The 24322-nt window shown below is 35.0% G+C and overlaps 1 protein-coding gene across 5 annotated transcripts in view; it reads left to right on the top strand.

Moving 5' to 3' along the window:
- HIKESHI (heat shock protein nuclear import factor hikeshi) overlaps window positions 1-22863 on the top strand; it is a 33373-nt gene extending 10510 nt beyond the window's left edge. For 4 of the 5 annotated variants that reach the window (XM_082410287.1, XM_082410290.1, XM_082410288.1 and 1 more), the window contains 3 exons: window positions 15560-15711; window positions 21729-21847; window positions 22784-22863. In XM_082410287.1, the coding sequence (XP_082266413.1) occupies window positions 15560-15711; window positions 21729-21847; window positions 22784-22838 (326 nt within the window). In that variant the 3' untranslated portion in view covers window positions 22839-22863. Of the gene's footprint in view, window positions 1-6352; window positions 6471-8878; window positions 8978-15559; window positions 15712-21728; window positions 21848-22783 lie in introns of those variants that run through there. The other variant, XM_082410291.1, reaches the window with a different exon arrangement.
- The last annotated feature ends 1459 nt before the right edge of the window (window positions 22864-24322 follow it).

The following is a 24322-nucleotide window of genomic DNA, read 5'->3' as shown; positions in this document are numbered from 1 at the left end:
GATTTTTGGTTTGGGTGTGAGGAACCTTTGGAACATGATAGCAATGCCTTAAACATAAAGTGTTGGGTTTTGTTTGTGTAGCAATAGGCTAGTAGCCAGCCAACTGTTAACCTTTGCATAGTTGGAAAGTGCAGGCTTATTTTGTATCCAGACTCATATACATTGATTAAGGTTAATATTGGCCACCATCTAGTATACCAGGACCCACTGGTTGTTTTTGGAGACATACTAATTAAATTGTCAATTTAATTGTCCTTACCTTACCTTACCTTCTCTTCTCTTTGCTCTAGCTTTACCAACATTTTGAGTTGGGAAAGGGGTGCAACATCTCTTTTTCATTTATGATCATCAGTATATTCCCTGAAGGAGATGCCTTGGAAATAGTGAAAAGTACTTTCTTCTGTCATTTTTGCACTGCCTTTGGCTGTCTTTTCCCTTTTCTCTTGTGACACCCAGAAGGTTGGGGGCAGTGGGCATAACATTCTGAGATCATAAAAACCCAGACACAAAAAAAAATCCCACAAGGGCTCAGAGGCAAAGAACATACAAATCAATTTTCACTGCAAAGTAAAGGAGCTGTTACAGTGGAGGATTACTGGACTGAATGTCAATATTATGACATAGTATGAGTATGTTTCATGTTTGGTAATTGCAATCATTGTTGCTTTTGTTGTGGTCATCCATGTACAATGCTTGGTGTCAGTCTATTTACCGCTTGTAAAAATAAAATACAGTGTGTGTGTGTGTGTGTGTGTAAAAAAAAAAAAATGGTGAACATACCATTTGGGAAAACTATGAGTAAGAATTTTACCTGATTACAGAAATTCTAGCATCGATGACAAAGAACTAATAAATTCTTTTATAGCAGTTATAAACTGATCACCAGATACATTAAGTTCTATCAACATACCTGTGGTGGAGAGTCCTAGTCACCCACCAAAATACAGTTGTGGCTAGACCTATGGCTACCCAGCTACATCCTACATTTCTCAGTCTCCCTTTCAGTTGGTTGTAATTATGTGACTAAATTCTCACCAATGAAGTGTGAGTGCCTGCATTGTGTTCCACTCCCTGATCTGGGCCTTAAAACACCGAGACTGTGCACTCTTCTGTGATTTCTTCTCTTTCTGCTATGCTGGGAAACAAAGACAGTGCCCTGAAGGATGGTGGAGAGCAAGAAGGAAGAAATCCCTGTCCTACTGTGAAAAATTCTGAGAAACAATGGTAAAAAGGTCACGAAAATTAATACTAATTGAAGATATGTTCTTTGCCCTTAAGGAACTTATTATCTGGAATAAGGAACAAAAGACAAACACATTAAAAAAAATTACAATGTGACATACAAGTTACATTCATGATGATTTAGCACAGTCTATATGATTAAGAGATGTAAAAGTAAAAGAAGAGGTGAAGTAATCTCAGATGCCTCATAGAGAAGAATCGGACCATTTTAGGGAGAAGGAAAACTATGCACAATATGAACAAACACACAAAGATAGGGGATGTATGTTAGAACACCATAGGAAGAGCTGTCTAGCCAAAACAGAAAAAAAAAAAAAAACCCAGACATTTCCTTATTGTGTTATCTCATCCAATCTGGAGAAAATTCAGCAATCAAAAATGAGTTAATACAGTTGCTCTAACCAAAACTTTAACAATAATAATTACTCAGTGACATATTTTCTGTTGTGGAGTTAGCTAAAACAGTCTAAAATCCAGTCCCAGAGTAATACTTAATCCATTATAGGAAAATGGATTTATTTCCATTATGATGAAAGTAATTCTTTTATTCTCCTGCCTTTTAAAAAATAAATTATTTCTCATCATTTCCATTATAACATGGATTTTTAAAATAATTAATTAATTAATTAATTAATTATTGGCTGTGTTGGGTCTTCGTTTCTGTGCAAGGGCTTTCTCTAGTTGCAGCGAGCGGGGGCCACTCTTCATCGCGGTGCGCTAGTTGATCCGCAGCATGTGGGATCTTCCTAGACCAGGGCTCAAACCCGTGTCCCCTGCATTGGCAGGCAGATTCTCAACCACTGCACCACCAGGGAAGCCCTATAATATGGCTTTTGATAGCTTTATCTATGAAAACAAAATGAAATTTCAAGGCAGTATTTTTAATGAGTAAAGCACAATGCATTATTAAAGGAAAAACAGCTTAAAATATTTAGAGACTTACTGATTATCAACACTAAACAAATTATAAAATGCTGTTAAAATGTTTTGGGTGGTTCTTTCCTAGTGTGTTTGGAAAATGTGCTTTTCGGATGTTTAAAGTATTAGAATTCTTAATTTATACAGAAAAGATTAGACTTTTTATTCATATTAGGGAATTTTGTATTATTGAAATATAAGAATAGGTGGACTTGTAATGGATTTATATTTTTGAACCTTTGAGATGCCCTTTATAAGTTTTATTACATTGAGCAAACCTAGCTAACTAGCACATCAGGGTGGAAGAGAGACTTGCTGAAGTAACTTTAGGCAGTTGTGATTGAACTGAGAATTTATTAAGTAAGAAATCTAGAAGAATTTTATGGGAGTAGGGAGGGTAGAAGGTTAGTTGAAGTGAAGCAAATTTCATGTTAAACTTTGGCAGTATTTGTGGTTCTCTGCTGGTTGATGAACAGATTTCTTAATTTTGCACAGAAAGGTTTTGGTCAGAGAAGGTCGGGACTGCTCTGTTGAGAGAATTGCAGTTGGTAGGACATCTTAAAACAAGTTACTGTGAGTTTTATTTTGTTTGAGAGAAGATTCTTTGTAGCTCTTGGGTTCTGAAAAGGAGTTATACGATGAATATACTTTTAGGCTGATGATGGAACAATCTGGGGTGATGGTTGAGAATTAGGATAGGACTAAACTTGAAAATATAGAAGGGAGGGTTTGATGTTAAGAAACAAGAAGAAACTTCCCTTCTTCCTTCCTCCCTCCGTGGGATCTAGAAATCCTAAAAAAAAGTAAATAAATAAAAGACACAAGCTTAGGAGATACAGTTTGGTGGTTAGAGACTTGGGGAAGTTTAAATGAGTCTCTTGCAATTTTTATCTTTAGATGCTGTGCTTGGTGTTTAGTGCGGAAGAGACATTTAATCAAAAACTTAGTAAAAATCATGAAATACTGGGAGTATTATATAAAGAGATTCTTTGCTTTACAGAAATTGTATGCAAACTCAAATTAGCACATAAAAGGGAATATTAACAAAATTAAAATTTGTATGGAACTTATATTTTAAAAAGTGGGTAACTATATGTCTTTTGCTATATCATGATTTTTAAGTTGTCTGTTTACATTGTGAATGCTTGGGAAATATACTAGAAATTACTGTAGACATTTCCATTAAACAAGTTACAGAAGAAAAAAGTACTTGCTTAGGTAAAGACTGTTGTATATCAACTTCATTCTTAGCACATACATTTCAAATTGATGACTGCTTTCATTCAGGGTCTCCGTATCTGTGTGTGAATATTAAGATCACTCCAAGACAGTATTCAAAGGAAGCAGGTTACTGAGCTGAGATAATTGAAAGTGGCTCTATAGAAGATTAGACTGGAGCATGAACTTGAAGTATGAATAGGTTTGGATGGGATGGATGTGGGAGGATGGGAATTGCATTTGGAAATCATCAGTCATGAAAGTATTAGTATACACTGCACCTTCAAGTGACAGTGAGGAGGAGACTTTTAAAGGTAGCATGATAGACTTCTATTTGGGACGTGTGGGGCGAGGGGTAAGGTTTAAAGGTAAAGTGGAGCTGTTGTGTGCTGGTTATGCTATGGGGGGTTTACATTTTTTTCTGGCAGGCAAGTGTTTGAGCAAGAGAATGATACTTTAAAAAATGATGTTTTAGTAAAATCATCGTCTAGGATGGGTTGGAGAGTCTTGTTGAGATTAGAGCCAGAGCAGCCAATTAGGAAAATTTTATAATGTTTGAAGGATGAAGGAAAGGGTAACATTGAATATCTGCTCATGCAATGCATTGTACTAGGCTTTCATGTGTATTATCTATTTAATCTTTATTATTAGCTTCTGGTTTTCAAGAGACTGGATGTCAGAGAAATTAAATATTTTGCTAGCATTTGGTGTTGTCATACAATTGATTTTTGTATATTGACTTTGTATCCTGGAGGTTGAAGGAAAGGGTAACACATTGAATATCTTGCTAAACTCCCTTATTAATAGTTCTAGTTGCATCCTAGAATTTTCTATATAGATGAACATCTATGAAAAAGACTTTCATAAATTGGAAAGACTTTCTTTCCAATATTTTGCCAAATTTTATGCCTTTCATTTCTTTTTATTGCCTTATTGCATTGCCCAGACCTTTGAGCATCATGTTGAATAGAAGTAGTAAGGGTGCAGTGAGGCAAGAAAAAGAAAAGAAACATAACAGTTGTTCTCTCTTCCTCTGTTTTATGAGTGTCTAAAATTGAAAATGAATTGCCCCTTTCATCAATATGAAATACCCTTTATTATGGTAATGCTTCTGTCTTGAAGTCTACTTTGTCTAAAATTTATGTAGCTTCTCCAGCATTCTTTCTCTCCAGTGTTCACATGCTGTATTTTTCTTGTATTTTTACTTTGAGATAAATCTAGGTATCTCTTGTAAACAGTGTGTAGTTAGGTGCTGCCTTTTTTTTGACCTCTGTCTCTGCCTTTTAAATGAGGTGGTTAGACCATTAATGTTTAATGTTACTGATATGGTTAGGTTTAAGTTTTTATCTTGGGGTTTTTTTTTCCTTTTTTTCCGCCTTCTTTTGGATCGAGTTTTTTTTTTTTTTAAATCACAAGAAACTTTTTTTTTTAATTTTTATTTATTTATTTATATTTATTTTTGGCTGTGTTGGGTCTTCGTTTCTGTGCGAGGGCTTTCTCTAGTTGCGGCGAGCGGGGGCCACTCTTCATCACGGTGCACAGGCCTCTCACTGTCGCGGCCTCTCTTGCTGCGGAGAACAAGCTCCAGACGCGCAGGCTCAGTAGTAGTTGTGGCTCACGGGCCTAGTTGCTCCGCATCATGTGGGATCTTCCTAGACCAGGGCTCGAACCCGTGTCCCCTGCATTGGCAGCAGATTCTCAACCACTGCGCCACCAGGGAAGCCCGGATCGAGTATTTTTAAAATCCCTATTTCTTCTATTGGGTTTTTACTTTTACCTTTGCATTTTTTTTTAGTGGTTCCTCTATGGATTATTAAATGAATCGTTAACTTTTTACACTGTACCATGAATTAATATTAACAAAATAAACATCTGTATTTGACAACTATGAACCTGGATTTGGTCATTTTTATAGCGTGTCATCTCCACTTTTCCTTGCTATGTCAGCCCACTTAGTGAAATTCTGAATATGACAATGAAAACTTTAGGGCAAAAATCACATTTTGGTGATTTATTTTGAATTAAAAATATTTATCTCCATTCTCACCATCTCCATACTGAAGTTAAACATTGCATCTCTTAGTAGTATGTGAGAGAATCAGATATGTATAATAGGAAGCCAAAAGATCTGTTATAAATACTCTACATTATTTCCCCAAAGTTCAGAATTTTCACATCCTTCAGAGTTGAATAGCAGAGGCAAAAGGATTATTTGCTCACCTTTGCTTTGACTTAATCTCATCCAGAGAAACATTTCATGGTTTGTACTGGGAATTTTCTCAGTGGACTGCATCTTTAATTTTCTTAATGAAGTCTTTTGGGAGATAGGCTTCTTTTTTGATGTATGTCCAATTTTGATGTATGTCCATCTCATTAACATAAAAGGTATCTGTAATTAGAATTAGAAACTCATTTTCCACATAATTTTAGTATTTCTTTCTAGTTCTATGATATTAAGTGTTATCAGGTCTCACAGTACTTTTTGAATTTTTTTCACAGTAATTTTGGAAAGTGTTTCTTAAAATGTCTTACCTGAGTTCTGAAGTTGATATCTAGCCTTAGTAGCATTATTAAACTGTAAGATGCACAAAAAAACTCAGCATTCACATAGTAGGTCAGCTGAGTGCTGGTGTTCACTTATAACAACTTAAACATCTGTTAAAACCTGTTATATATGAATAATGAGATGCCAGGTAACGTTAACATGAGCACAGTATCTTTTAAATTAAGTTTTAAATTTTTAATTCTGAACTTGGAAGGTGGAAGCAGTTTCTTTTGCCAAAAATATGTAACTGATAGAATTTATATTATTTATACATGTTTATATGCATATGTCCGTCAAAGGTAATTATTTGTAGAGTTCATATCCTATTTGAAGAGTTTGTTTAAGCCACATCCACATATTCTTTCATACACGTACTTAAGTTCAACTTAAAACCTTCCTTTTCTCTGTAGGTTAACTATTTTAAAGTGTTTCAAGATACAATGAGGAAATGGCTCAATGCCTCAGTTCAGGGAGAATTCCAGTGACATCTGCAGTGGAGAATTATGTGGAGAATGGGAAACGGAAGAGGCCAAGATTGGAAGAGCAGGTGGGGGAGTAGGACATTAGGTCAGATATAATAAAAACACTTATGTGGAACTTAAATACTTTTTATTGTGTCTTTAGCACTTTAATATGTGATTGTACTTAATAGAAGAATAAGAAATAGTTGATTAAATCACCTGTGGTATAAAGAGGGATTATATATTTATATGAATAAAATAGAGTAATGAATGCAGTAGAGCTTTGTAGAACACTCTTGTTATGAGAAAAGGCTGATATTTTGTGTTTTAGGTACCTGAACTATGCACCTTATGGTGGGGTTTTACCTTTTTTTTGTTTTTTGTTTTTTTGGCCAGGGCCCTACTGTGAGGTAGTGTTAGTTTGGAATAAAATTCTAAAAGTATCACTTCTGATACTTAAAAAAAATTTTTGCACTAGGGAATTAAAGCAACTTTATTTTGAAATAATTTTAAAATTAGAGAAAAATTACAAGAATAGTGTAAAGAATTTTTTATATTCTTCTCCCATATTCATTAATTTTGTTACTCTTTATTTATCATTCTCTGGATATTTTTTTTTTCCTGAAACTTTTGAGAATAAGTTGTAGATATCATACCCCGTTACTCCTAAATACATCAGCCTATATTTCCTAGAACAAGGATATTCTTTTATAATCACAGTATAATGATCAAATTCAACAAATTTAACATTAATACAATACCTTGTCTGGTATACATTCTGCATTAAAGTTTTGCCAGTTTTCCCAATAATGCCTTTTATAGCAGTTTCCTGCTCCCTCCATCTAAGGTCCAGTCAGTATTGTAATTGCATTTAATTGTCACACTTCTTTAGTCTTTAATCTGACACATTGCTCAGCCTTTCTTTGTCTTTCATGGCAGTGACATTAAAAATATCTATGGAAAGAAGGCTTAGCACCAAAAAGGAATTTTTAAGAAATGTTAAAATTAGAGTTTGTTATAAATCATCACTTAACTTTCTTCTTTATAGTTGTGCTCTTTTCTTTTTGGGCTTGCTGCCATATTTTAATGTCATTGCTTTGGCTTCTACACATGACATATACAGTCTCTCATTTCATCTAGCTCAGTTGCCAAGAAGAAACTTTTAAACTTATTCTAGTTTTCATTTTAAGATTGGGTTGAGCTTGTCAAGGGGATTAGAAAGGACAAAACAACACCTCAAGATACTATTATTAGTCTGTTTGCATGCGGTGGAACTAGAGCCAGAATGGGAACCTTTTACTTCCTGAGGTTTCTTGATTTCCTTTCTTGAATGGCTCATTGTGAAGTAAGTAATTAATAAAAAGCAGTTAAGAGTTCATACTACAGAATTTGGTGTAAACAGGTAGGATAATGGACGGGAATGAGCATCAACCTTGGAGTTTGCTAGACCCATTTGAATCCCAGTGATACTCATGACTAGCTGGGTAGTCTTGACCAAGTTCTTTAAGCCTTCGAGGAGAATCCAGGTAAAACGGGGATAATAATACCTACAGTGCATGTGTTTTGCGGAGCATTAGAGATAATGCAAAATGCATAATAGTGCCTGGCACGTAGTTGGTGCTCAAGGAATGGTTATTACGTTTTTATAAAATCATAGACAGCTCTAGGAGGGATCTTAAAAATCACCCGGATAATGAAACCTATTTAGAAAGGTTAAGTAATTTGTTACTGACTTATTAGAGTGTAAACTCCTTGAGAGTAGGGACTGTTTGTATCTTTTACCTTGTGTTCTTTAGAGTGTGTAGAGCACAGTGATGGACTTTAGGTACTTCGTAAATATTGATAGTTTAAATACATTTCAGACATCCAAATTCTAGACATATTACAATGTCAGGTAAGTTATTTTTGTCTGGTTTAAAATACTTATTACTGATAGACCTTTGGAAGTCACATAGCTCTTAGAATACGCATGAGTAAAAAATGTAATTTCAGGCTTGTCCGGCTATCAGTAGAAATAAAGCAGAGGTTTTAAGGATATATATATACACATATATATGATTTCTAAATATTTATATTCAATACTAAGAGGATTTTCAGCAGGCATAATTAGGTTGTTTTTCTGTAGCTTTTTAACATATGTCATGTTCAAATGCCACTTCATAGTGAATTGCTTATTTTTGGCATAACAGTTTTCTTTAGTCTTCATCCCTGCTGCTGTGCACACCAAAAGTATCTTAACCAGTGGACTCACTTTTAGTTTTTTGGTTTCTTTTTGGGGGCACTTATAACTCTTAGAAAGATTGATATTTCATGAGTTTTATTCTTCTGTAGAGGTCTTCCAGAGAAAACATTTACTTATATATTTTTTAAACTCATTCTATCTTGCAGTTACCATAGGGGTCCACTGGACCATTTTATAAATTTAATGTGCATTTGAGGATATTAGTGATCTTATTTTGTCTATATCTTGAAACATTTTGCTGTTTCGTCCAAGGAATTATTTCATCGTTACTCATTAATTCTCAACTATGGAAGAAAACAAAGGCTGAAACAATAAGAAAAAGGAAAAATGATGGAATTACTTGAAGCAGAGGTTGGCAAACATTTTTGTAAAGCTTAAGATAGTAAATATTCTAGGCTTTGTGTACTACATATGGTCTCTGTGACATATTCTTCTTTAAACAACCCTTTAAAAATGTAAAAACTATTGTATGACCTATCCTAGGTCATACAAAAATAGGTTATGGGTCAGATTTAGCATGTGCACCTTAGTTTGCTATTGCCTTATCCTACGGTTTTCATATTGCATTGTCCAAAGGATTATGTCATGTTTTAAGAAGTGTAAAAGGAGACTGGAGACACCATCTTCATTGTCTGCTTTTTGCTTTTATTGGACAGAATTAGGAATTAATAATTTTTCATATTTTGTTCATGATGGCAAAGAGAAGAAAATTGATAGGGGAACAAGTTTCACAATTTTGTGTGAATCAGAAAATGAATACAGGGACTTCCCTGGTGGCGCAGTGGTTAAGAATCTGCCTGCCAATTCAGGGGACACGGGTTGGAGCCCTGGTCTGGGAAGATCCCACATGCCACGGAGCAGCTAAGCCCATGAGCCACAACTACTGAACCTATGCTCTAGAGCCCGCGAGCCACAACTACTGAGCCCGTGTGCCACAAGTACTGAAGCCCACGTGCCTAAAGCCCATGCTCTGCAACAAGAGAAGCCACCGCAGTGAGAAACCTGCACACCACAACGAAGAGTAGTACCCACTCGCCGCAACTAGAGAAAGCCTGTGCGCAGCAACGAAGACCCAACGCAGCCTTTAATAAATAAATAAATAAATAAATTTATTTTAAAAAAAAGAAAATGAATACAATGAGGCAAATAGCAGCATTCTAGACTCATGATGGTGGTGAAGTTGATCATATAAGCAAAATCTCAAGATTGAATCTTCAGATTATGGTCTCTTAGGTGAATTTTCTCAAATAAAAAAATGGATGATTGAACAGTATATTTCTAAGGACCAAAAGAAAATATGGTATTCTTATCCATTTAGTCATTCAGCAAGGAGGAATTAATCACGTAGTATTTCGTGACAAAATCTTGGGCATGTGGTAAAAGAATGTGTGCTGGTATTCTTTCATCTCTTATGTTTGGGCTCCAAATTTGATTGGATACAGTTTGTAAGTGGACATTGCTGAAAGTGGGTGTGTATACAAAGGTGATGAGAAGATAATGTAGAAATGAATGAAACTAATTGGATTGATTCCAATAATGTTTATAAGTCTAAAAATGACAATGTTTTGCAAATTACAGATCAAAGAAGATGGCCATTCTTTCTTCAATAAATTATGAGCCATTAAAAGTTTCAAAATTTCAAGGTTTCAAGTATTACACTTTGACAATGCAATTGCCAGAAGAAAGACCAGAAGTGATGATAAGCTCGAATCTATTAGAGATGTGTTTAAAATCGGGAGTCAGATTTATAAAATGGATATGTTCTACATTTATTAGTGACACTTGAGGAACAGTTGTATTCAGAGAACATGGCCCATTTTGGCTATTTGTAACTTAAAAGCCAGGCAAATGTGGGAAATCTGGAATGGATGTTTGAGTTTGCTGTACTTTAGTACTTATTAAAATTCTAATAAGGTTTTTTAATATCTCTTTATTCTTCTGAACATTTTTTGTGAAATGAAGTGTATATAGTTTTAAAAAGAGTCACACCCAGATAGTAAATGATGATGACTGCTTTTCCTTGTATACTGACAGTAAAGCACTAGTTTCCTATAGGATTTTCTCCTCTGAGTTGTGCCTTGTGTTAGGCTAGTGAAGAGGGATACTTTGAGAAACAACCTTAAAAGATTTGCTGCTGCTTTTACTATTGGAATGTTACTGAGAACTTTCTGTAATGTATGTTTTTTTTTAAAGACCAGGTCAGATGTTTTACTTTCCCTGCTGTTTTTGTTTTTTAATTTTTTGGTTATAAGACTCAGTGTAACTGATCATGTTTTTCTTTTTACTTTGGCTGTCAGGAATTCATATCCAAAATTAAACACTCACTGTAAGTTTGTACATTATGTTCCAATGTTTCTTTCCAATATTTTATGGTTTGCAAACAAGAACCTTTGTACTTGGAGGGTATCAATTACTGTGTCAAGCCCGTTTTGAGAATAAGATTGACTAAAGGAATGGTTTAACTGCACAGTAGATTTCTTTGAAAATATAGATTAAAGATTACTGAAGACTGAGGGTTTTTTTGTTTTTCCCATCTTAAGTTGTCTTAGTCCCAGAGAGCTTTAAAATAAAAGAGTCAGAATATTTCCTTAGCCCCAATTTTTACAACAGATCTTAGAGAGTTTTCCTTAGGGCTTCACTCATTTGCCAAGAGCTTGTGTGTGATAAAGGATGGAGGTTAGAGATGACAGGGCTTTCTGCTTGGGCCGATCACTCTCTGGGTAGTTATAACTAAGGCAGTAGTAGGTTGCATTGAACTACTTTCCTTGATTGAGATCGTTGGAGCCTGTTATACAGGCAAATAGCAGTACGTTTTCTGGACTTAGCATAATTCTAGGCTTAAAACAATTAAAATGATGGAGTAAGGAACTCCAAAAGTTCATCCCTCCATAAAAACAACAACAACAAAAACTGGCAAAAATTCTCAGAATCAACTTTTTCAGGACTCTGGAAACTAACCAGAGGCTTGTCGAAACCACAGGGACGTTTAATCAAGATAAAACACTGAACCTCTGTAAGAACAGTGAACTTTGTGGCAGTTAATCTACCCTGATCCCAACCTTTGTTCCTCAGCTCAGTGGTAGCCTTGAAAATAACAGACCATGTTCTTGGTACTGGTACTGATACCAGAGGGAGCAGAATGGACCTTATTCACAATTAATTGTAATTGTTTTGTTCTGTGGTTCCCTGGAAGACTGATTTAAAAGGCTCGCCTTTATCTCTTTTAACTTGGAATTCTTCCACTGCTAAAATGACTTTCTGCATGTTTGTCAAAAATGTTTACAGGTAAATGTATTAGTCACTGCTGCCTGAGGCAGTGACAACGGTTGGGGCAAATAACAGACTAACCAAAAAGCTTGGAAGAAAAGGCTGGGAATAAGATACTTTGGGGAACAAGGGTTTTGAAATTCTCCTGGGGATTCCTGGGAATCTAAAAGACCACATGGGTGTCCAGGGCTGTGCACATGCTTGGGAAAGACCTAAGAAGGTCCTAAGCTCTTACTGCTGGCTGACCTTGAAGGCATGAGTATTTTTTTAAATAAATTTATTTATTTATTTATTTATTTATTTATGGCTGTGTTGGGTCTTTGTTGCTGCACAGGGGCTTTCTCTAGTTGTGGCGAGTGGGGGCTACTCCTTGTAGTGGTGCGCGGGCTTCTCATTGCAGTGGCTTCTCTTGTTGCAGAGCACAGGCTCTAGGCGCGCAGCCTTCAGTAGTTGTGGCGCACGGGCTTAGTTGCTCCACGGCATGCGGGATCTTCCCAGACCAGGGCTCGAACCTGTGTCCGCTGCACTGGCAGGCGGATTCTTAACCACTGCACCACAAGGGAAGCCCGAAGACGTGAGCACTGAAGGCATGTCTCAACACACAAAGCCCACCTGCAAACACTGGGAGAATTTTTTGGTTCCAGGCTTCTAAGGAAATCTCCATTCACTAGCTAACCACTAACCTAATAGAACAGAGACTTCAGTGGTCACAAATGACAAAAAAATACAGACTTTATAGTATTAGTTCAGAAAAATCATTAAACAAGGAAACAGCCACAACAAACAGTAGCAATAAACCCTAAGGAGAGGTGAAACATCTGATTGCTGGAGTTGTCACATTATTCAATATCCAGTTTTCAACAAAATGCTATGAAGCATGCAAGAAACAAGGCCCTTTCACAGAAGAAATGAATAGAAACTGTTCCTAGGAAGTATAGACATTGGACTTAATAGTCAAAGACTTTAAGGAAGCTGTCTCAAATATTCTTGAAGAGCTAAAGGAAATCAGGAGAATGATGTATCATCAAATAGAAGATACCAATAGAAAAAATTTTTAAAGGAAATAAGTTATGGAGTGGAAAAGTACGGTAACTGAAATGAAAATTTGACTAGAGGGTTTCAGAAGCAGATTTGAGTAGGTGCAAGAAAGAATCAGTGAATTTGAAGATAGGTAAAATATCTAATTTGAAGAGCAGAAAGAAAAAAGAATGAAAAATGAACAGAGCCTTAGAGACCTGTGAGATACCATCAGGCATGCCAACATATGCATAATGGGAGTCAGAAGAAGAGGAGAGAAGGGGTAGAAAGAATATTTGAAGAAATAATTGCCCTAACACTCTAAATTTGATGAAAAACATTAATCTACACACTTAAGCAGCTCAGCAAACTCAAGTAGGATAAACTTCACTCCAGGACATGATAAACTGCCCAAGACAGAGCATCTTGAAAGTGGCAGGGGAAGCAGCTCATCACATGCAAGGGTCCTTACTAGATTATGGCTGGTTTCTCGTCAGAAACATTTAGTCCAGAGGCAGTGGGATGACATGTTTAAAGTACTGAAAGAAAAAAGGTCAATCGAGTTATCTAGCCATCAGAAATGGAGAAATGAAGACGTTCCCAGATAAACAGAAATTGGAATAGTGGCTAGAGGACTTACCCTGTAGGAAATGCTAAAGGGAGTCCTTCAGGCTGAAATGAGAGGACCTGGGATAGTAATTCAAATTCATGTTAAGTAAAAAAGAACACAGCTAAAGGTAACTATACGGGTAATTATAAAAGCCTTAATACATACATTGTAACTTTGCTTTTTTTCCTATCCTGATATAAAAGACAGTGGCATAAAACAAAAACTCTTAAGTCTGCTTATGGGCATACTAGGTATAAAGATGTAATTAGTGACAATAACAACATAAGGGAGAGAAGCAGTTACATAGGAGCAAAGTTTTTGTATACTGTTGAAATTAAATTGGTATTAATCCAAACTAGAGTTGTTCTATGTTAAGATGTTAATTGTAGTCCCCAGTGCAACCATTTAAAGAATATAATAAAAAATATATATATAGTAAAGGAAATGATAAGGGAATTAAAATGATACACTGGCAAGTATCTATTTAACATGAAATTCAGCCCTTCAATTAAAAGGTAGAGATTTGCAGAGGGATTAAAAAACATGATACAGCTATTGATTCAAAGATATAAATTGGTTGAAAATAAAGGATGAAAAAAAATGATGCAGACTGAAACCAAAGGGTCACTCTATCAAAAAGATACAATTACAAACTTTTGTGTACCTAATAGAGCCTCATGAAGCAGAAATAGACAGAGTTGAAAGGAGAAATAATCAGTTCAACAATAATAGTTGGAAACTTCAATACCTTACTTTCAATATGGATAGAACAACTAGACAGAGGATCATCAAGGAAACAGAAGACTTGAAAAACACTATAAACCAACTAGACCTAATAGACTTATATAGAACATTCTATGCAACAAAAGCAGAATATACATTCTACTCAAGTGCCTATGGAACATTTCCTTGAATAGCTGTATGTTAGGCCACAAAACAAGTCTTAGCATATTTTAAAAGATTGAAATCATGCAAAGTATGTTCTCCGACCACATTGATAGAAATTAGAAGTAACAGAAGTAAACCTGGAAAATTCACAAATATGTGGAAATTAAGTAAAACAAATAATTTCAAAATACCAAAAATATCTTAAACCAGTCATGTTTAGTGAAGTGTGTGTATTTTTAAAGCACAGAAAAATACAGTTATGTTTGTATTCATATGCTTGAAAATTTAATGCGTTTTGATACTTGCAGTAAGTGTTCTAGTTATTAGGAATGTGTGTTGTCCTAGAGTTTTGTTCTGTAGTATTTGTTTAGACATTTTATAGTCATATAAAAAGAGCAGGTAAACCAAAAATCTATTCATTGTATGATTTTTTTTTTCTTTCATTAGACTAACTTCTGATTATGTCTTATGTGGATTAATAAAACTGGTCTATTTTTTCATGTATAAGTTAGCTGACACTTAGAGGCTCAGATATATCAAATATACATTTGATATATTTTATATATTTATGATGTATTATATATTTTACTTGTAAATAAATATATTGTAAAGGCGAAAATTACTATTTTCTGAATAAGCTGCAAATTTCTTTATTGCCTATTTGATAACAGATCATCAGGTGTTGAGTGGGGTGATTTATGACATTTAATAAAATATGCCATGTCGTTATCAGTATTATTGGCAATGAAAGCTCTTTCTTTAGTGGAATAATCAGAAAATATTAAAACTAATTCTAAAAATCTTTAAAAATATCCTTCCCTCAGAGTTAGCATTGAGAATCTTTTATCTAATTAATGCTCATTTATTTATTTTTCTCTTATTCTCTTAATTTCCATTTCTAGCTGCAATAATTTTGTAAGTTTTAGAAAAGTAACAGCTGTTTTTCCGGTGGGGAAAATTTCGGTTTTCTTAATTATTTGTTAATATGGTAAAAGCTAGGCATTCTTTTACATTTATCTGAGAAGAGACAAACTTTCATGTAACAGAACTTTTTAGTGCATATAGATCAGAGGTTCTTCACATCTTTATAAAGGAATTTGTGTGTATACAAGTTAAATTTAAAATATGTGGCACATGTTAATTTTTTTCAGGAGAAGGAAGCCAGCACCCTTTTGGAGCCATGAATATTGTCCGAACTCCATCTGTTGCTCAGATTGGAATTTCAGTGGAATTATTGGACAGTCTGGCTCAGCAGACTCCTGTAGGTAATGCTGCTGTGTCTTCAGTTGACTCATTTACTCAGGTAATGGAATGTACATTTCATTATTTTCTAAAATAATTTAAAAATCACATTCTGTACTTCAGAAATTAGCCTGGTGGTAGAATTCATGTAAAAATGAAGGTAAACACATATGACATAAGTTATTGGCTTCCATGAATATTTTCAGTTTGTCTCCCTCTCTATAGGTATTTTAAAATTTATAAATGCTTTGATGAGACTTAAGTTTTTATAGTGATAAAATAGCTCAAAGTGATTTTTTAAAATGGGTTTAAATATTAGCTTTTCCTCTTTTCCTCCCACAATTAGTATGCTAGGCTGTGAGTATACAGTTGTAAACCTGATAAGCAAGATCCTTGTCCTCGTGGAGCTTAAAGTGACACAATTCCATAAGGGTTGACTTTTAACCTGTCTGGCAGAGGCCTGAAGGGGAGAATGATCTAGGCAGAGTTATAGCTATTACAAAGGCCCTGTTATGTTTGAAGAATAAAGTGAAACTTCGTGTCTGGAGTAGAGTGAACAAGGGTGAGAGATGGGAGATGAGGTTGGAGATTATGGGGGGGGAGGTGGCTGCAGGATAAATCATATGCGACCTCATTGGCTTTTGTAAAGATTTTGGCTTATATTCTGTTTGGAAGAGAAAACATAAGAGAGTTTTGAGCAAGAGAGTAATATGATCTAACTTATATTTTTAAAGGATCACTTTTGCATCTTTGGAGAGAAACGGTAGTGAGGCAAAGAGGGAAGGAGGAAGATCAGTTAGGAGGCTCTTGTGAAAATCTAGGTGAGAGATTTTAATGACTTGAACCAGGAAATATGGGGAAGTAGAAATGGAGGTGATGAAAAGTAGTTGATTTCTGGAGATAATTTGAAGATGGGGCCAATAGCGTTTCATGTTGTGGATCACATGTGAGGTCTGAGATAGAGACATCAACTATGGCTCCAAGGGTGTTGGATCCAGGAACAAGAACACAGGAATATTGTGAAAAGAACAAGTATGGTCTGGGAGTGGAATCAGGAGTTGAATTTTGATTGTACTATGTTTGGGGTGCCTGTTAGATATCCAGCTGGAGAAGACAAGTTTAGAGTTCAAGAGAAGTAAAAATCTAGGAGTCATCAGTGTAGAGGTGGTATTTAAAGTTGGGAAGGGGATGTGATCACTGAGAAGTAACTGTAAATAGAAAAATTGGCCAGTGACAGAGCTTGGGGCCATTTCAAAGTTGAGATGCTTAAGAGATAAGGAGAAATAAAAGGAAAGGAGCAGCCTGAAGTAGGAGGAGACCCCAAAAGTGCTGTTTTGGAAGCCAAGCAAAGACTGGATTTTAAGAAGGAAGAAGTGATCAATAGTATTCACTGCTGATGGGTCAAGTAAGATGAAGGCTAAGAATTAACCATTGGATTCAGCAAGGTAGAAGTCATTACAGATTTTGACAAGAGTTCATAGAGGTGGAAAGGGAGTTTGCAGCGAGGTTGAGTGAATTGGAGAGAAGGAAATGGAAACAGTGAATATAGATGACTCTTGACAAGTGTTGTCATAAAGGACAGCAGATGAATGGTCTGGTTGCTTGAGGGGGCTATGGGGACAAGGAATTTTTTTTTTCTTTCTGTTTTTAATCAGAGATATTATATCATGTTTGCCAGGAATGAAACATTAGTGAGAGAAAAATTGATGATGCAGGAGAGTGGGGAGGCTTGTGAAAGTGGTGTCCTTGAGTAGGAAATAAGACCGTATTGGGAGGTTTTCGATAGGGTAATGGACAGTGTTTATAGTAATGGATATATGGGCACAGACAGACACAGAAGGTTGGTAAATGTGCTGATGAGAAGTTGTGCAAGTTCTCTCTCTCGATTCCTTCTCTTTGCTCAGTGAAATAGGAAGCAAGGTCATCAGCTAAGATTGAGGGGAAAGGAAGTATTGGAAATCTAAACCGAAAGGATTATTAAACAAGTCCTCTAGGAGAGGAGGAGGTTGAATGGACTAGGGAAACCTTCTGGGCTTGCCGGGCAGCACATTTTTGAGGATTGTGGCCATGAATTTAAGCGCTGACTTGTCATATGATCTCTTGAGAATGGGCCAAATTAAAGAATGGCAGGGGCTTCCCTGGTGGCGCAGTGGTTGAGAATCTGCCTGCCAATGCAGGGGACACGGGTTGGAGCCCTGGTCTGGGAAGATCCCACATGCCGTGGGGCAACTGGGCCCATGAGCCGCGATTATTGAGCCTGCCCGTCTGGAGCCTGTGCTCCGCAACAAGAGAGGCCGCAATGGTGAGAGGCCCGCGCACCGCGATGAGGAGTGGCCCCCGCTTGCCACAACTGGAGAAAGCCCTTGCACAGAAACGAAGACCCAACACAGCCATAAATAAAGAAATAAAGAAATAAAGAATGGCAGAGTCTGGGTTTTAAAAATTTTGTCAGTAATTTAAAAAATAAACTATGCTGAAAAAAGCAAGTTGTAAAACAATACTTACAGTGTCCCATATAGATTGTATTTGAAAAATGTCTGGAAAATACATGACAAAGTGATGTTATCCCTGGGGAGGGGCAAGAAGACTTTTTACTCTATAATTATCAATTATTTGAGCTTTTTAATGAAGCATATGTATTTTTTATTAAACGTTTTACTATGAAATATTTTAATATATAGAAAAGTGCATTCCACAAATATTTATTGTATACCTATTGTGTGCGAGGCATTTTTTAAGAACAAACAGATAAAAATAGGTAGACAAAATAAAATAATACCCGTCCTTATAGAGCTCTCTTTATAGTGGGGTATATTTGAAGACTTCCATGTGTCTTCCACCTAGATTTAACTGTTACATTTTGCTATATTTGCTACTAATTAAAAAATTATATAAAGTGTTACAGATACAGCCCACTGCTCTCTGCTTCTCTGCTTCCCTTTCCTCTCCAGGTAGCTACTCTTCTAACTTTATATATCTTTCCTATCTGTATTTCAGTACTTAAAAAATTTTTTTCATATTTATTCACAAAACATGTATAGTACTATTTGTATGTGTGTTTAAACATGTTTCTAATTTATGCTCTTAGTTATTCTTACTTCACTTTAGTTTTTATCAGTAGTACATGGTTTAGAAAGTCAAATGGTTTTACATGTAAAACAGCTGTCCTCTATTATACCTTTTATATTCTGCTTTATTCTGCCTCTCAGCAGCAGTCACTTTCAACCTCCCCCTCATATTTTTTCCCTCTTTCTTCTTGTATTTATTTCCATGTGTCAGAAGAAACTTGATTAATCTTTATTAATTTATTTGTTATAGATATTTTCCATTGACTTACCAATGCATAACATGATTTAGCTCTCTTAATCCTCTGTTCTCCAAAATACACAGATATCTTTTCTCCCCACCTTTCCAATATAGATTTTCATTAAGTTAGTATTCAAAGGTTTCAGTATTATGACCTGGTAAATGTTTTTCAAAACTGAGCCAGGTGTAGTGCTATGATTATATTTCTTGTTCTGTATAACTTTTCATTTATCCTGGTTAATAAATTTCTCATTTTTTTCCTTTGCATTGATTTCTGTATTTCCATTTCTAATAATTTATGCCCAAACTCTGCCAATTGTAAATTCGCATTCAATATATTTAAATATAGCAATTTAAAATTTGTCTTGGAAACATTCCTCTTGGAACTCTCTTTTTTGTTCCACTGTGGACTGATTATTCTCTGGGTCTGTTGCATAGCTGTTGTTCAGGTATTGTTTTCTTTCACCATTACTCCAGAAATTCCTTTTATTTCTCTTCTGTGTTGAATCTCTTTTTTTCTGGTTCTTCTGTTTTTCCTTCTTGTTATTTACCCTTTCATATGTTTTTAAAATGGATATAAATGTTTGTATCATACTGCACAAACTTCTACAACTTACTATTGTTCACTCAGCATTATTTTTAAAGATTTATCTGTGTTGACACATGGAATCGATTTAGTTTGTTTTAATTGTCATATGTCATATGTACGAATGAGCCGCAGTTTGTTTTTCCATTTCCATATTGGTAGATGTTTTCATACATTCTTAGTAATATTTATCAGACCTTAAATTTTTGCCAAACTTGATAGGTGAAATTAGAATATTACTATTGTTTTGGTTTGTTTTTTGGACTGGTGGTGAAGTTGAGCATCTTTTCAGATTTTTGGCCTGCATTTGTATTTTCTTTTATAGGAATTGACTGTTTATATAATTTTCCCCAATCTTCTATTGTGCTATTTTTGACACTTTTTAATTTTAGCTTTTTGGGAAAGGCCTTTATGTGTTCTGGATAATAATTCTTTGTTGTATATGTTGTAAATTTTTTCTCCTACCTTGTATTTTAGTATTGTTTATGGTGTCTTTTGCATACAGACATAATATATTTTTCTGTAGACAAGTTTTATCAGTTGTTTCCTTTATGATTTGTGGGTTTTTTGTATTTGAGAAATTCTTCCCTATGCTGATATGTAAAGATGTTATGTTCTCTTATAGTTCTTAAGGCTTTTAACGTTTTACTTTTTGAATTGTGTTTGTGTGTGGTATGGGAAGGGATCTAAACTCATTTTCCCCCCTATGGAAAACTAGTTGTTCTAGTCCCATTAAATGAATAGTTAGTCCACATTTTTTTTTATTCTGAATAATAGCATCTTTGTTATATATCATGTGTCACATATGCTTAGGTTTGTTTCTGGGCTCTCTCTTTTATTCCAGTTAGTTTATTTGCCTGTCCCTTTGCCAGGAAAAATCTTAATATCTGGAAGGCCAAGTCCCTCCTCCTAGTCATCAAAATAGGCTTAGGTATTTTTCATAATAATTTTAGTGTCAGCTTTTCAAGTGCCATGAAAAATCTTGTTGGAATTTAGTTGAAAATAACATTGGATTTATAGATTTAATGTGCCTTTATCACATTAAGTATTCCCATCCGTGAACATATTGTATCTTTCCACTCGACATGGGGTATATAAGTCCTTTCATTTGTTTTCTTTCTTATCTCTCAAGACAGTCTTAAAATATTTTCCACAAAAGTCTTAACTATTAGCTTGTCTTAGCATTTCCCCTAGGTATCTTACAGACTTTGTTTCTGTCATGAATTGGATCTTCTTAAAGTTACATTTAAAAATGTTTCTTGCTTGTATGGAGGGTTGCTGTTGATTTTTTTTCTCCTGATACTGATCTTTTAGTTAGTGATCTTATTGGTTCAACTCTGATATTGGTTCAAGTACCTTAACAGTAGAGTCTCTTGGACTAAACTACCTCGATATTATTAAACAAACAAAAACCCTAATAAGATGTTTCTTCCATGTAGAAAAGAGACAGCAAGAACCTTCATGGCTAGTGTTGTGTTTCGGAGAAAGTGATGTTGGGAAGATTATTTTTGAGTGAATAAAAGGTAGTATTATCGTTAGTAGTTCATTAATTTTGGGGTTTAGTGCTTAAACCCATTTGATTCTCAAGGAATGTGAATCAGTTTACTTCTTGCTTCTACGAAGGAGTCTTGGAGGATGTTAGTGGATTTGCCCATTTGAGGGTCAGTGAGAACAAACAGACCAGGAAACAGAAATGGAATAGTGTTACCTTTCTCTTCTTTGTAATTGATGGCAAGTAACCAGTTGTTCCTTTTTTATACTTAAGTTTTTATCTTTCTGGTAAGAAAAAGACTTCTTGGATATGGTTACTATTTTATATGAGAGAATAGGTTGATTTGATGAGGGTGGTATTTGAGGAGAGGGGCATCTCCAAAGGTGGAGATAAAAGAAGATATTTTGAATGAAAAAACATCTTTTCTTTTTTTTTCCCAAAATGAATATGTTATAAACTTAAAAATATTTGATAATCATAGAAATTCTTTGCGATATAAAGAAAGTACTAAAGGCAGATTATGATTTTGTGGCATAATGTCATTTTATGACTTGCCTTAATGTTCAGCATTAGACTGTCTCAGAACTCACAGTCCTTAAACCAAGTTAATATGACAACATTTTTAATTAAAAATATTAAGGTCTAAATGAAGTATTTAGTATAATCCATTAATCTATTTATTATTAACTTTTAGTTCACCCAAAAGATGTTAGACAACTTCTACAATTTTGCTTCATCGTTTGCTGTCTCTCAGGCCCAGATGACACCAAGTCCATCTGACATGTTCATTCCGGCAAATGTGGTTCTGAAATGGTATGGGGCATTTTGTAGCTCTCATATTAAGGCTTCTAGTAACCTACAAAAAATGTGTATTTTTTGCTTGTGAATGTATTTCTTCTTTGACATTTAAACATATTCTTTTATTGTGGACATCAGCATACATTAACATTTGCATACAATTAAAAAGTATGCACTTTAGAGTTCACATTAGGAATAATTTTTACCCCAAATAATATTTTGTTATATAGTAGCCATTTTGGCTTTATAAAGACAGGAAAATAAAATTGCTTATGTTTTAGGGACCACAATTAAGGGCTGTACATTTTTTTATATTTTGAATTGTAAGTACTGTATATGAGGCTTGAAATATCAATGAAATTTTTTTTTTCATAAGTAGAAAGTCTTGATCTAAAATAAACATGTATAAAACATCAGAGTGGTTTATACTGCACCCTGTACATGAATCTATTTCTTCAGCTTTTCTATGTTTCTGTTTTATAGATATTTCTTTTCACTTTGAATATCCCAGTGTTGGGGAGATACATAAGGAGAGTTTGTTGAGAAGTGGTAGCATGGTATAGCATGGATTGTACTAGAATGTATTAGGTTTGAGCTTTGTAATAATGTAGCTTTGTGACCTTGAGCAAATTATTCTCATCTATGAAATGAGGGAGAAGGAGTTAGATTTCATTTTTTCTTAGGTCCCTTCTAGCTCTCAGATTTGCAGAAGATAAAAAAATTAATAAAATTTATTATGATTTGTGCTTTCTGATACAGCCAGTTAAATCACTATGCTTGCTGTCTTTTATAAATTAATAATTAAACTCCCAGATTAACTTTTAACTTTCTAAGTTTTTAATCTTAGCATTTTAGAAATGACATGTAAAGTTATTTGCTTTTTGATGAGTCATTTGTCAGATTATGAAAGATTCTAATTAAATTTCTTATAAATATGTTTTTCTTTTGTAGGTATGAAAACTTTCAAAGACGACTGGCACAGAACCCTCTCTTTTGGAAAACATAATTTGAATAAAATAATTTTTAATGGATTCTGAAATTTGTCATATTTTAAAGATAATCATTCTATTTGAAAGCATGAAGTCAAAAGGATCATGAAGCCTAAGTTTAAAAACTGCTTAGTGACTATGAAGCTTAATTAAAATCTTTATAAAAAATTAAAAACATTGAGAAATGAAAATATGTTCATCATTAATGACTTTTTTCCCTTAAGCTGAAAATATTCAGAGGCAAAACATTTTGTTTTGGCTATGATTCATTTTTTACTTAAAAATAAAGCATAGTCACAATAGTGTGCCAAATGCATTGCACTTATAATCTTTCATTTGTATTTACAGTGGTTTGCTAGAATAGTTAACTTAAAATCAACTATATCAAAATTTGGGGACTTTTGGAAAAATATATCAAATATACATTTTTACATATGGAGAAATTATTTTCAGTTAGTATTTCTTTAGACTAAAAGTTTTTTCAGAGGAATTCCCTGGCAGTCCAGTGGTTAGGACTAGGCGCTTTCACTGCCGTAGCCTGGGCTCTATCCCTGGTTGGGGAACTAAGATCCCACAGGCTGCGTGCTGCAGTCAAAAAAAAAAAAAAGTTTTTTCAATTAACAGATTGGTTGTCACTTTTTATATCTGCAAATTCATACGTTTTTGATTAACAAAATTGCCATAATACTGATCAGGTTTTGTTTAATATTGGTAATGTTACACATTTGTGTATAGACTATAGGATTCATTACTTCTTTGTATGAAGGTAAAGCCTTTGTGTCTCATTCAAAGGGAACCCTTTGACTTTTACTGGTGATGCCCATTGACCAGAAACCACCAGGATCTCACCAGTCCAGTGATATTTATAGAGATACAACAGGAAGTATTAACTAAAAACAAAGTGTCCCTTGGCTTGCCAAGAGGATATAAAGACAGTGTGATTGTCCATGACAGTCCTGGGTAGTGTTTTTTTAATTATTAATTAATTAATTAATTATGGCTGCGTTGGGTCTTTGTTGCCGTGCGCGGACTTTCTCTAGTTGTGGTGTACGGGCTTCTGATTGCGGTGGCTTCTCTTGTTGCAGAGCACGGGCTCTAGGCGTGCAGGCTTCAGTAGTTGTGGCTCGTGGGCTCTAGAGCACAGGCTCAGTAGTTGTGGCGCACGGGCTTAGTTGCTCCGCGGCATGTGAGATCTTCCTGGACCAGGGCTCGAACCCGTGTCCCCTGCATTGGCAGGCAGATTCTCAACCACTGCGCCACCAGGGAAGTCCCCTGGGTAGTGTATTTAAACTGGTTTGTTGTGCTTTCACAGCAGAGGATGAGGCAAAATTTGGATCACTTTTCTAATTGTATTATTCTTGCTGCTGGAGTAGTAGTCTTGCACAGTATGCATAAAGAGATTCAGTTATCACTTCTGAGAGCTCTCCCGAGCAGCCAATACCTGCTTCATTTTGGAAGTCTCTTGTTACTCTTCTAAAGGATACATGCTACACTGGAGAGA

Source organism: Balaenoptera physalus, assembly GCF_965194825.1.
Source record: "Balaenoptera physalus genome assembly, chromosome: 10".
NCBI lineage: Eukaryota > Metazoa > Chordata > Mammalia > Artiodactyla > Balaenopteridae > Balaenoptera > Balaenoptera physalus.
This window is presented reverse-complemented; position numbering and strand designations above follow the sequence as displayed.